This window comes from Pyrus communis, chromosome 5 (assembly GCF_963583255.1).
Source record: "Pyrus communis chromosome 5, drPyrComm1.1, whole genome shotgun sequence".
NCBI lineage: Eukaryota > Viridiplantae > Streptophyta > Magnoliopsida > Rosales > Rosaceae > Pyrus > Pyrus communis.
Window position 1 is genome coordinate 28,020,579 of NC_084807.1, and position 12,042 is coordinate 28,032,620.

The following is a 12,042-nucleotide window of genomic DNA, read 5'->3' on the forward strand; positions in this document are numbered from 1 at the left end:
TCCTTAAATTTGAAATAAAACTAATTAGGCCACTAGACTACCTGCTTGTTGTACCGATGGTGCCATTAGTACAACAGCTCCCTTTTCCATCTTAATTAGACTTGCTACTCCTCACCATCACCAGCGAACGACGTCCAAATATCAATTCTCTCCTTAACTCTCATCTATCATCTTTCATCATCTTTTTCGTATCCCCTTTCTTTCCACGCTTCTCTCCATCTCTGCATAATCCAAACTTCAGACTCCAAACAGCAATTCTCTTCCCTTGCAATGGTAAGTAGCCCACCTCCCGTGGTAGCAATGGCAGCGTTACACATCTTCAAACCTTTAGCTTTCTGCAAAGAACAGGGAAATCTCTCCCTTCTGCACTGTCGTGACCCGTTTTACTTTCTCCGGTTTCCCTCTGCACCGATGGTGCATGTTGCTCCTGTTCCATATATCAGAATGACAGCAAAACAACACATCCTATTGGATGAATTGGTAGCCCGCACACATTTCATCTCAATGTGGACAAATGTTTACCTCCACTCCCCAACTCATGCCACGACTTACCTACATATCCCATTTGCATGTAACTTTATTAACACCTCCTAACTTAATCGGCCAGCAAGCTAAGGACATAGCTTAGTCATCTCCAATTCCACAAGGATTGATATCACATTTATATTTTAAAATTTTCAAGGTATTACACTATGCCTCTTGGTACTCTACTTTTTAATCTCACTTCGCCTTTGAAACTCAAATTACACCATTATGCCTCCTAAAACTTAATTTTTGCATCACTTTTCCATATTATGTCAATTTCATTAAAAAACATGTTTAGTCTCTAATTTTACGTGGCATGGGCCAAGTTGTTGAAGTAGGATTCTCTCCTCTCTAATTCTCCTACCTTTTCCTCCCCTCCTTTCTTACTTTTTTTTTTTTTTCTGACGTGAATTAATCGTGATCATTTAAATAGGAGAAGAAGGAAAAAGAGGGAAATTTGAAGAGGAGATAATTATACTCGTAAGTCCTAACATGTTTCTATTGTGATTGCCATGTGGTACACAGAAAATTTAAAAAATATCTTGATATTCTGAAAACTAAAAAAATATAAAAACGTGCAAACTCTTCCCTTCCCATTCCGTCACCGCCGCACCTTCCCTGTCTTAATCCAAACCACCCACCCAACTCAAATCGAAATCCACAACTCTGGCAACTTTCCAAAAAAATAAAAAATAAAAATCGATCTCTGGATTTAAAAACTAGGCACAAACCTCTAGCTAAATGAACTCCGTATTGCTACGTTACATTTTAGTTTGTTCGAAGATATTGATTTAAAGCTAAGGTTAGGAAGATCAAATTTTTAAACTAAAATATGTTGTAAACATCGAAATTTCGGTAAAATAAATGTTAACCAATGCATTAAAATTACAACCTTCACTCATTTCACCTAGATCATTCACTTAATTCACCTACAACGTCCACTCATTTCACCTACATCATCCACTTACTTCACCTACAACATCCACTTACTTCACCTATAACCACCACTCACTTCACCACGAAAATTTGTGGTGGTGATTCATTCTCAAAACCTATAAATAGGCTTCTCCATCAAGGTATCAAGGATCCGAAAATCAAGGAATTCACAAATACATTTCTCTACTCCCAAATTGGAAGAGAATTCTCCAAATCCTTGAAGCTTTGAAACTCCAAAGCTCTCAAGCATCCAAATTCCCAAGTATTCTAAAGGATCGAGAAAGCTCTCTTCGTTCTTCGCCAAATCCTTAAGGCCCACCTTCAAGATCAAGCCCCGAAGGCCCTTGAAGAAACTTCCATCATCCTTCAAGATCAAGCTCAATGACCATTGAAGAAACTTCCATCAAAACTTCAAGATCAAGCCCTGAAGGCCCTTGAAGAAACTTCCATCAACCTTTAAGATCAAGCCCAATGGCCCTTGAAGAAACTTCCATCAAACTTCAAGATCAAAGCCCCGAAGGCCCTTGAAGAAACTTCCAACCGTTCATCCAAGATCAAGCCTCAACGGCCCTTGGATCAACAAATCTACATCTTACGGAGATCGTATCTGAGGATCAAATTTGAAAGAGATCGTAACCCCAAAATCATTAAACACAAATATTATTTTTGTACACGTGTTCTTTTTTCAAGAATTTTTCGTGTTTACATATGCAAATCAAGATTTGGCTATTGATGATTTAATTATGGGTAATGCTAAAGAGACTAAATTTGTAAACTAAGTGTTGGAAACTAAAGGACATGAAAGTTGATAATTGGTTTATTACTTAAGCGTTGATAAACGTGTTCATTCATATTGGTGACATATCATTTAGTTTGCAAATTTAGTCTCCCTAGCATTACCCTTGAATTAGTGATTTACTGTCGATTAACGTGCTTCTTTTCTATTGGTGATACATCATTTAGTTTGCAAATTTGATATAAAAATTTGGTCTCCGTAACATTATCCTTAGCTTTATATCTTCACATGGTTGATGGTTTTTTAAGGTATGCAATTATCAATTTAGAACTTGAAGTCGAAACTCTTAAAATTTATTTGTTACTGTAAATAAACAACTCTTTGTGTCTTTAGAATATTAGAATCTCTCAATAATAGAGTAGTTCAATAGTGTTTGTGCATGGAATTGCGAAATGCTACATGGTTGACCGGCCAACAGTGACAAAATGACGAGAATGCGTTGAGCTGGTCACGGGGTAACGTCAAGAAATTAAACTAAGAGAAACTCATGACCGTGACATTGCACCGATTCATTAGAAAGGCAAACAAACTTTCCTTGTCTTTATTTTCAACTTCTTTCGGATTCAGATTCTCCTCGGATCCCTTCTATCTGTACCTTTTGGACCCTCAATTCTAGAGCTGGAGAGAGAGATAGAAAAGAGGGAAGAAGATGAACATGAAAAGATGGTCAGGAAAGAATTCCTAGTGGTTCAATTTCAGTTGAACGGACATGATTGAAAGTTCTTGAGAATTCGGATGAAAGGATCCATAGAGGATCCTATTCCAACTTCTTCGTGACTCCTTCAACTTCACCACCCGACAACCAAACCTCTCTTATCAGAATATACATGTTTAAGGCTGTGACGATCTTGGATTCTTCCCTCTCCTCTCTCACAATCTCGATGCACTGCGCATCATTTCGCTTCCTGAAGGGACCCGTGACACAAGATGTAGGGTCTCTGCTGATTAAATATTGTTCTAACTTCTACCATTCTACACAACAACCCACTCCCTGACCAATCAGCATCTTCATCATTTCACTCAATTCACTACGTACGGCTCCCATGATATATTCAGTTTTTATGCATGTGGTGTGCTTGATTTAGATCTCAATGATCAATTCAAACAATGAGACAATGATATGTTAAATTCTATCATCTATAATTTTGCAAGTCTAAATTTATAAAACGCCAATTCAATAATATTCAATTTTTTTACAATAATTTGTAGTTCAAATGATTAAAAATATTGTGTTTATAAGCGAGATTTTATGAATGAATTTTTTACCTTGGTATGGCTTGTATCAAAAGAAAAACCTAATTTTTGCTTTAAACTAAAATGAACAAACGAATATTCACTTTCAACCTATTTCATATAGTATTTATCGATCGACATCAACAATTATATACATCAAGCTCAAGAAGCTATACCTTTTATTTGTCCATACATATGGAGGGGGCTATTACAGTAGCCAGCTTCAGTTTTTTGGCAATTAAGCAAATAAAAATCAAGAACACAAGCATATATACTAATTTATTGTACGGTTTATACCTTAATATTTAACTGTAATTTTCCCACCTTCACTACTTTGATCTCGAAACCCTTCTGGTCAAGACTATCAAACAAAGAACACGATATAACACGAAAAACCCTAGCAGGATGTGAATATTAGTCCACCTCTGCCCTTCATGCAGCCCTCTCTTCTGCAACACGTCGCCCCCCGTAACCATGCAAACTTTACTATCACTCTTACTCTCTTGGTACCATATCAAACACTTTGACACAAGGCAGCCGTACTCGTTGATTAGAAGAGCATCGAGGGCATATTTGTACATGGAGAAAAAGTGCATGAAGAGCCAGTACTTAGGCATGTTATGTTGAGAGATGAAGTAGCCGGAGAAGAGAAAAAAACCACCTAAAAGTATTGTCACGAGCGAAGTTCCGGCGATGTAATTGGGGGCTAAAGAGCTCAAGAACAAGACGAACGAGTTCGCCATTAGAAGAATGATCCATATGACAAGAACAAAATAAGCAAACGTTTGCCAAGAACCGCAAAGACCCACCAAGAAATAGACTGAAACGGAGTATATGATCGCGATGGTAAGCAAGTACGGCAAGAAAACGAGAGTGTTGGCGATGAGGTAGGAGGAGAGCCGGTAGATTCCACCGGACGTTTCTCGGAGGAAGATCGGCCTTTCGTTGATGAAGATCGGAAGGGTTTCGGTGGTGGAGGAGAGGAGGAATGTAAGAGTGAAGGCGAAGAGGCCGAATCGCTTTTCGATTCCTTGCTTGTCGACTCCAATGTTGATGTAAATAGTTCCCAAAATAAGACCTACAAGAAGTGCTTCAAGAGTGTTAGTAAAAAAAAGCTGCCTTGTTCTGTAGATGATTTTCCAAAACCGGTTGTATAGAGCCAATATCTCTTGAATTCTAGAGCTTTTGTATCTAATGACTTGCCTAATTGCCTGCTTATCATGTTTCATAGGATCATTAGGAGGTGATGATGTGGTTGTTGTAGATGTGATGGGAGGGAGACGGTTCAGAATTTCCATGGTGTATTCCAAAGCATTGAGTTGTGGAGGGACAGTGAAGCCATTGGAGAGCAGAAAAGCTTCGAGAGAAGAAAGGGTTCCATGGTGGACAATTGACCCTTTTGATAGCAAGAGGATTCTATCAACGGTGGAGAGGATTTTGAAGCTGGGTTGGTGGATTGATAAGATCACAGTGCGATGACGTGAGGTGCAGATGGAATTTAGGGTTTGGATTACGTTGAAAGCGGAGGTGCTGTCGAGACCTGAGGTGGGTTCGTCGAGAAGGAGGATAGCAGGGTCGTGGAGAAGGCTCAGGCCTATTGAGACACGCCTGCTTTCGCCTCCTGATAGGCCTTGGCCGAGGCGGGTGTTGGACAAATGTGTGAGCCGGAGCTCGGTTAGAAGAGAGGAGACAATAGCGGCAATGTTTTTAGGATTAGGGTTGGGGACGAGGAGGCTTGCGGCAAAAGCAAAGGTTTCAAAGACAGTGAGGAGGGGAAGGCATGCGTCGTGCTGAGGGACATAGGCTGAGAGCTTGCGGAATGAGGAAGGGTTGACGGGGGAAGAGTTCAGGAGGAGATAGCCGCCTGTGGGTGACCTCCGGGCGGCTAAGATGTCTAGGAGGGTTGATTTTCCGGCACCGCTAGGGCCTACAATGGCGAGGATTTCGGACGGGTAGGCGGTGAGCGAGATGTCTTTGAGAATGTAGGTGGGGGTGGGGAGGACGCATTGCTTGAAGAGGAGGTGAAATGGGGAGAAGGTGGTGGTGGCTGTGGTTGGTTTGGTGTAGGATATGGAAGAGGCTGTTAATTCATAGGTTTTAGAGGGTGGTTGAGGTGGTGGTGCATCTGATTCCATGGAGTTTTAGCTGGTGGGGTTGGATATGGAGAAGAAAGAAAAGTTGGAATATTACTTGAAGAAGTGAGGAAGAGAGAGGGATGCATGTATACAGTTGAAAATTATTGTGTGACGATGATATTTTTTTTTTTTCGTTGAGTTTGGCATGTAATGTTGGTGGAGTACTATGAGTTAAAAGGCCAAAATTAATTAAATAGGTTGGGGATTGAAGATATGGATGAAGTCAAGTTGGCTAGCAAAGGTAATGTTTGTGTTTCTTCTGCACTAAGTTTGATTTTTTTGTTATTTAAATTAATCAAATTCAATTAGTAATTTCGCTCGTATAAAGGAATTTGAAAATTTTTTCGTTCAACTTCTCATTTTATTATGATGATTGAAGTTTTAATCTTATAAGTTATAACTATTGATATTGAACTAAAACTAGGAATTAGACATGCATGGAACTTGCTTTTTCATCTCACTGAATAAGAAAAAAAAAGGTTAAAATATAAAGTAATCTAAGTAAGTGCAAGTAAAAGAAATTTTGAGTAGTTGTGGAAGTCAAGTTGGAAAATTGGCCAATGTGTTGCATGAATCAGCATGTGAGCAATCCTTTTTTTTTTTTTTTTTTGTATATCACTCCAAACTCACAAGCCTACTTCTGTGCTCTCAATCTGTCATATGCTTTTGTCTGAGAATATAGTATCGAGGTTTGGATAAAGCATATCAGTGGGCTGCCTTCACTTGACAACATGCTTTGTATTAAATAACTGCACGTCCGTGAGTGCTACAATCCTACATGAAATGATATGCACTTGCATAATAATATATACTAGTTATTAGTTTGCTTCATGCATGAGGCTTTATATTATTTCCTTTTTTGTCAGTTGGAGCCTTGGAGCATGAGACATTATTGAAGGATGCGGATGGAAGAGATCCAGAGGATCTTGTTTTCCAAAGTTACGCAGTATGTGTGTGTGTGTGTATATATATATGTCACATCCCGGTCCGGGGCCGACCACTTCTCGGGCCCGCTCCACCACCGTAGCACGATATTGTCCGCTTTGGGCCCCGACCACACCCTCACTGTTTTGTTTTTGGGAACTCACACAAGAACTTCCCAATGGGTCACCTATCCTGGGAATGGTCTCGCGCGCTACTCGCTTAACTTCGGAGTTCCTACAGAACTCGAAGCCAGTGAGCTCCCAAAAGGCCTCGTGCTAGGTAGGGATGGGAATACATATAGGTACCGTTTGGTACGTGGGATGGGACGGAACAGAGTGGGACAAGGCGTTCTGTCCCACGTTTGGTGCGCCTAAAACGAGTGGAATGAGCTATTCCACGGGACTAGTTTTGGGTGAATTTTCGTTCCACCTCACCCCTCTGGAACGACTCGTTCCACATCCGTGGAACACAAAATTATAACATCTCCGTCTCCTTCTTCTTCCTCCTTGTTTCCATCTGAGGGCATCTTTGCTCCCACTCCGTTCCGTTTTGTCCTGTCCCGTCCCGTCTCGTCCCATTCCATTCCGTCTCGTCCCATCTGCATACCAAACGATACCATAAGGATCACTCCCCTGAGTGATGTGGGATGTCCCAATCCACCCCCCCTTAGGTGCCCGACGTCCTCGTCGGCACACCACGGCCAGGGTTAGGCTCTGATACCAAATTGTCACATCCCGGCCTGGGGCGGACCACTTCCCGGCCCCGCTCCACCACCGTAGCACGATATTGTCCGCTTTGGACCCCAACCACGCCCTCACGATTTTGTTTTTGGGAACTCACACAAGAACTTCCCGATGGTTCACCCATCCTGGGAATGCTCTCGCGCACTAAAATCAAAAGAAGGAAAGAAAAAATAAAAGAGATTAGGTTGTAAAAATTAATTACATTTTCAATATAAAATCAAGTGTACTTATTACTTAATGGAGCGAATCTGTGACATAATTGTTTTTACACAACTTTGACACAAGTTTTATGCGATCTACTTCGTAATGTATTTTGACGATTTGAACCGTCTATTTTTTAGAACATCATTCATAAATCATCTTTGCAAAAAATTAGATAAATCTAAAATCATTAAGATATTTATTGATAGTGAATAAAATAAACGAATATGGTTCTACAAAAAACCATAAACCCTTAATCCAACGACCATATGATTTTAGATTTGGATGATTTTTGAGACATGATCTTTGGGATAAGACATAAAAGATAGACGGTTCGGTTTATTGAAATAAATTATGAATAAATTATAGTTTTGAGTATAAGCACACAGTTTTTTTTTAGGAAAACAAAAATCGACAAAGGATCCAAAATATTTGAAAGTGGTAAGAATATCTCACTGTGAGTTGCGCTTTGATTTCTTCACTAGATAGTAAAGGATGTCCATTTGCATCTTTGGGTGGAATTATTTTTCCATTTTTATAATGTATTTACACGCACCCTCCAGCAAATTATCAAGCTTATATCTAAACCCAACCTAATAAACTTCAACAAAACTTCCCCAGAATCCACAATTTATCCCGTACGTCAAGCTCAAAAATCTATAGCAGGCAGGGCTTACAAATCCATGAAGGTCAAATATTTGATTGAAATACTGAAATATCAAATAACCTGGTTGGCGACCTTGATGGATATTTTGGCTTAAAATATAACTTAGCTCTTTTGCATCGTTGGATGGATTTAATGATCCATCCCAGAAAGATTTTCATGTAGTTGTAACTGGTAAGAGAGTTTATGAAACATCATTGCCTTCTGCGTGAAATATTATATATAACACAAAATTAAAGGATAACTCACACACATAAGAAGCTTCTATAATTTGTCTAACAAAGTTTAGTTTATCCTAAATAAGCTAAACATATTTAGAACAAAATGAAAAAAGAAAAAAAAAAGTTTGGGCAACTCAGCTGGAAAAGGTATAAACAACTAGCATGTAAATTTCATGTACGGCCATCATTCAAAATAGGAAACTGTTATTAGCGCAGAAAAAAATCTCATGTTGCAATCTCAAAAGTGTATTTTTCTTTCTAGTTATAGAAAATTTAGAGTGCAAAATGAGATTTTAGAGTGCCAATAATGATTCTTCTAAAATATAAGAAAAAAACTACAAGGTCCACAACCCTGTTATAAATAAATACACTTACCTTCTTGAAGTAAACCACACCACCTTCAAACCAAACCTACAACAAAAAGAAAGCCTCTACTTCCCATTCTCAATCTAAACCAGTTCCAGAACCATTACAACAATGACAACCGGAACCGAAGATTCTTGCCGGAAGCGAAATAGGCGCTTGATGTGCATAACCGCGGGATCAGATTTGTGTCTTTTAATTTGATCTATCTACTCTGGCATCTCATCTATATTATAAGGACCCTCACAAAATTAAAGAACATACTGTAATGTACAAAGTGATCCAATAGTGGAAGCCCAAAAACAAAAACCGTTGATGAGGTAATCAGAATTATAAGTCCATTTTCCAAATGGTGAGAATAGTAATTGCATTCACTCAAGTCTGATGAGACGAGAATGCCATGGGCCTAAAATCTGCTTACCAATTTCTATTATTTTTTTTTAATCAAAGTCCAGCACATGCCAAATCATATATATGCAGATTTCATTCTCTGTAGATAAGCATTGGTCGACCCACAAACAAGACACCGCAGAAGACAGCACATTATGCCGAGAGTTTTTCAGTGAAACAACACGGTCTTGTATTCCAAGTATCATAATACAAGTGTTTAAATACTTAAAAAATCACTTCTAAGTACTTGTATTATGACACTTGGAATACCCAGCCCTATTCCCGATACACTAGAAAATAGATAATGCTTGGAAACAAAATTTTGGAAACTAAAGAACATAGAAGTTAATGATTGATTTATTACTTAAGCATTGATAAACGAGTTCATTCTTACTGGTGACACATAATTTAGTTTACAAATTTTGTTTCTAAATTTAGTCTCCCTAACATTACCCGAGGAAAATTTCTCTTTGATGCCCCCCTTGTCAGTTGTGTTGAGAATTCATGGAATTATGCGAGGTCATACATTTGCCTTAATATTTTTATCCATATTTTGTAGTTTATACAAGCGAAGAATAAACCCTAATCTCCCCAAGCTAGCGCCCCCTCACCCCCAACGTCCTTCCAATTTTTTTTGCTCTTTATTTGGATTAATTTGGACCTTCTTCTTGATACGCATCTTTAATTTGACGATTTATATATGACATTATTGGTTTAGGAGTTAAGAAAGTCTGTCAATGTCAATTAAGTAGCAGGATTATCACTAATCATATATTTTGCCAGAATGCAAAAGCACATGGGCATCTTCAAGTTCAACCAAGAAGGCATCAGATTGGGAGAAGTGTTCGCTTCGACAACGACGACAAGTACAGTTGGACTGGACAAGACAAGAAAAATGGATTAAGATACAAGTTGGGAGCTAGGATCACCTCAAAAGAGAAGAATAGAAAAAGAAAAAAACAGCCCATGAAGGCTTTTGTAACAAAACAAAAAGTATGTGTAAAAAACTGAACCTGGTTTGTGACTGATCCAAACTTGATTTACCTCAAAATTTCCTAATTCAAGAAGAAAACTTTTTGGGGATTCTCAAGTTATATATGTTACATCTTAATGTTAAGACTTGTTTGAAAATATTTTAACATAATTGAAATTGTTTTCAAAACACAAAAAAATGCTTATGACAATGTTTGACAAAAAAAAGTTAAAAACGTTTCGCTTGAAGTGCTTTACATTTCAAATTAATACTTTTTTAAGAAACACTTGCGTTTATATTAAAATTTCAATATGCTTGTCATGGAAGCATTTATAACCGTCCTACATTATCTGTGTTTTTCTTTGTAATTTGGAGGATTAATTAAATTATATAGAGCTAAAACTTCATGGAAGATAACTCAGAAATGCACTTCATTGACCTTTAACATATTCATTCAACAATAATCATATAAAAATATCAAACAATAATTATAATATTCGGCATAATTGAAAAGATCAATCACGAACACGTCTTGGATCTCTTTCTCTGTATTTGCAAAAATTGATAAACATTTATTCACACGTCTTGGATCTCAAGAAACAAAGAGCCGATGGTGGTAGATTCTATATTGTGTAAAAATTAGCAAATATCTGCGTGCAATTCACTGTTATAAGAATATTGTTCCCCAGATACTTTATTTATATCATGAAGCTTAGCATCGAATATTACGTTCATGGTAGGGACCAATTCGCCGCCGTAGAAGACCAGCCACCAAAGGCCGATTGATTAAGTCAAATAATCCCAATTAATGTGATAACGATTGAAAATGACTGAAAATAACAACTAGGCTTTAGTATTTTACCATTTAAATTGTTAAAATATATTAGTAAGTAAATCTTATAAAAATATGTGTAAAAAATTATGTAAAAAAAATAATATCATGGATCTGTTCCCAATGTACATTATGATAATATTTGATATATGCTACCTTGGTGCGCCTGGAAATTGTGTCCTTGTTCGGATATTATAATTAGTTAGCTAGACTGGCCAGGGTGGTACTCTACCATACAAAGTTTCCTGAATTAAATATTGCCTAGTTGACGATTTTTTATGGACATTTTGGCTTTAAAAAAGAGAACCGAGTTGTTTCGCATCGTTGGATGAATTTAATCCATCCTAGAAGGATCTTCATGTATTTGTAACTTGTAAGAGAGTTTATATCAAACATGAGTTTTATTCATGATATATAAATGAGTTTTAAATTTAATCACTTAGTCCATCTAATTTCGTATTACTTCATCAGCATCGGCTCGTTGAAATTTGATACAAAGTAAATCTATAACGAGTTCCCTGATAAAAATGTAAATCACTTTGGCCTCTAAACATATAATAGGACCTTTTTGTTTTCCCAGTATCACGGGAAGCTTGTCATCCCTTCAAACTGCGAATATTTCAAACTTGAGCCAAGCAATTTCGTCCTAGTAATACCTGATGCATCATGCCTTCTACGTGAAGTATTACAGATTCACAAAATGTGACATTTCAAACTCATTTATCTGATTCTCTGTCTCACTTTGAGCTCAACACACACTGTCATTTGACTTAGTTGCCCAATAGGAATTAGGTTAGGTAATTGCTATATACTTTTGATTGCTAACTCACACCACGCCTTGCGATATCTAAAACCATAATTCTGAATCGAACTCCTCTCATTTTTATTAATTTACAGTATGTTTATTTATTTGGAATAACGTGATGGTGAATGGCTTTGAATATAAATCATTCTTTATCGTTATCTCTTACAATTTGTTTTTCAAGTATATCACAAATAAAATCCTTATGGCTCACTTTTTTATTGTATTTTATTTGATTGTTAGTAAAAAAAGAAAAAAAAAAGAACAAAAATACTCATTTCGTGCAAGTAATTATTACGAACGC

General features: G+C 37.5%; 1 protein-coding gene across 1 annotated transcript; it reads right to left on the reverse strand.

Moving 5' to 3' along the window:
* Nucleotides 1–3,600: 3,600 nt before the first annotated feature.
* On the reverse strand, nt 3,601–5,813 carry LOC137733144 (ABC transporter G family member 4-like). Its single transcript, XM_068472304.1, has one exon. The coding sequence runs from the start codon at nt 5,623–5,625 to the stop codon at nt 3,820–3,822; it is 1,806 nt and encodes a 601-aa protein (XP_068328405.1). The 5' UTR covers nt 5,626–5,813; the 3' UTR covers nt 3,601–3,819.
* Between the last annotated feature and the right edge of the window lie 6,229 nt (nt 5,814–12,042).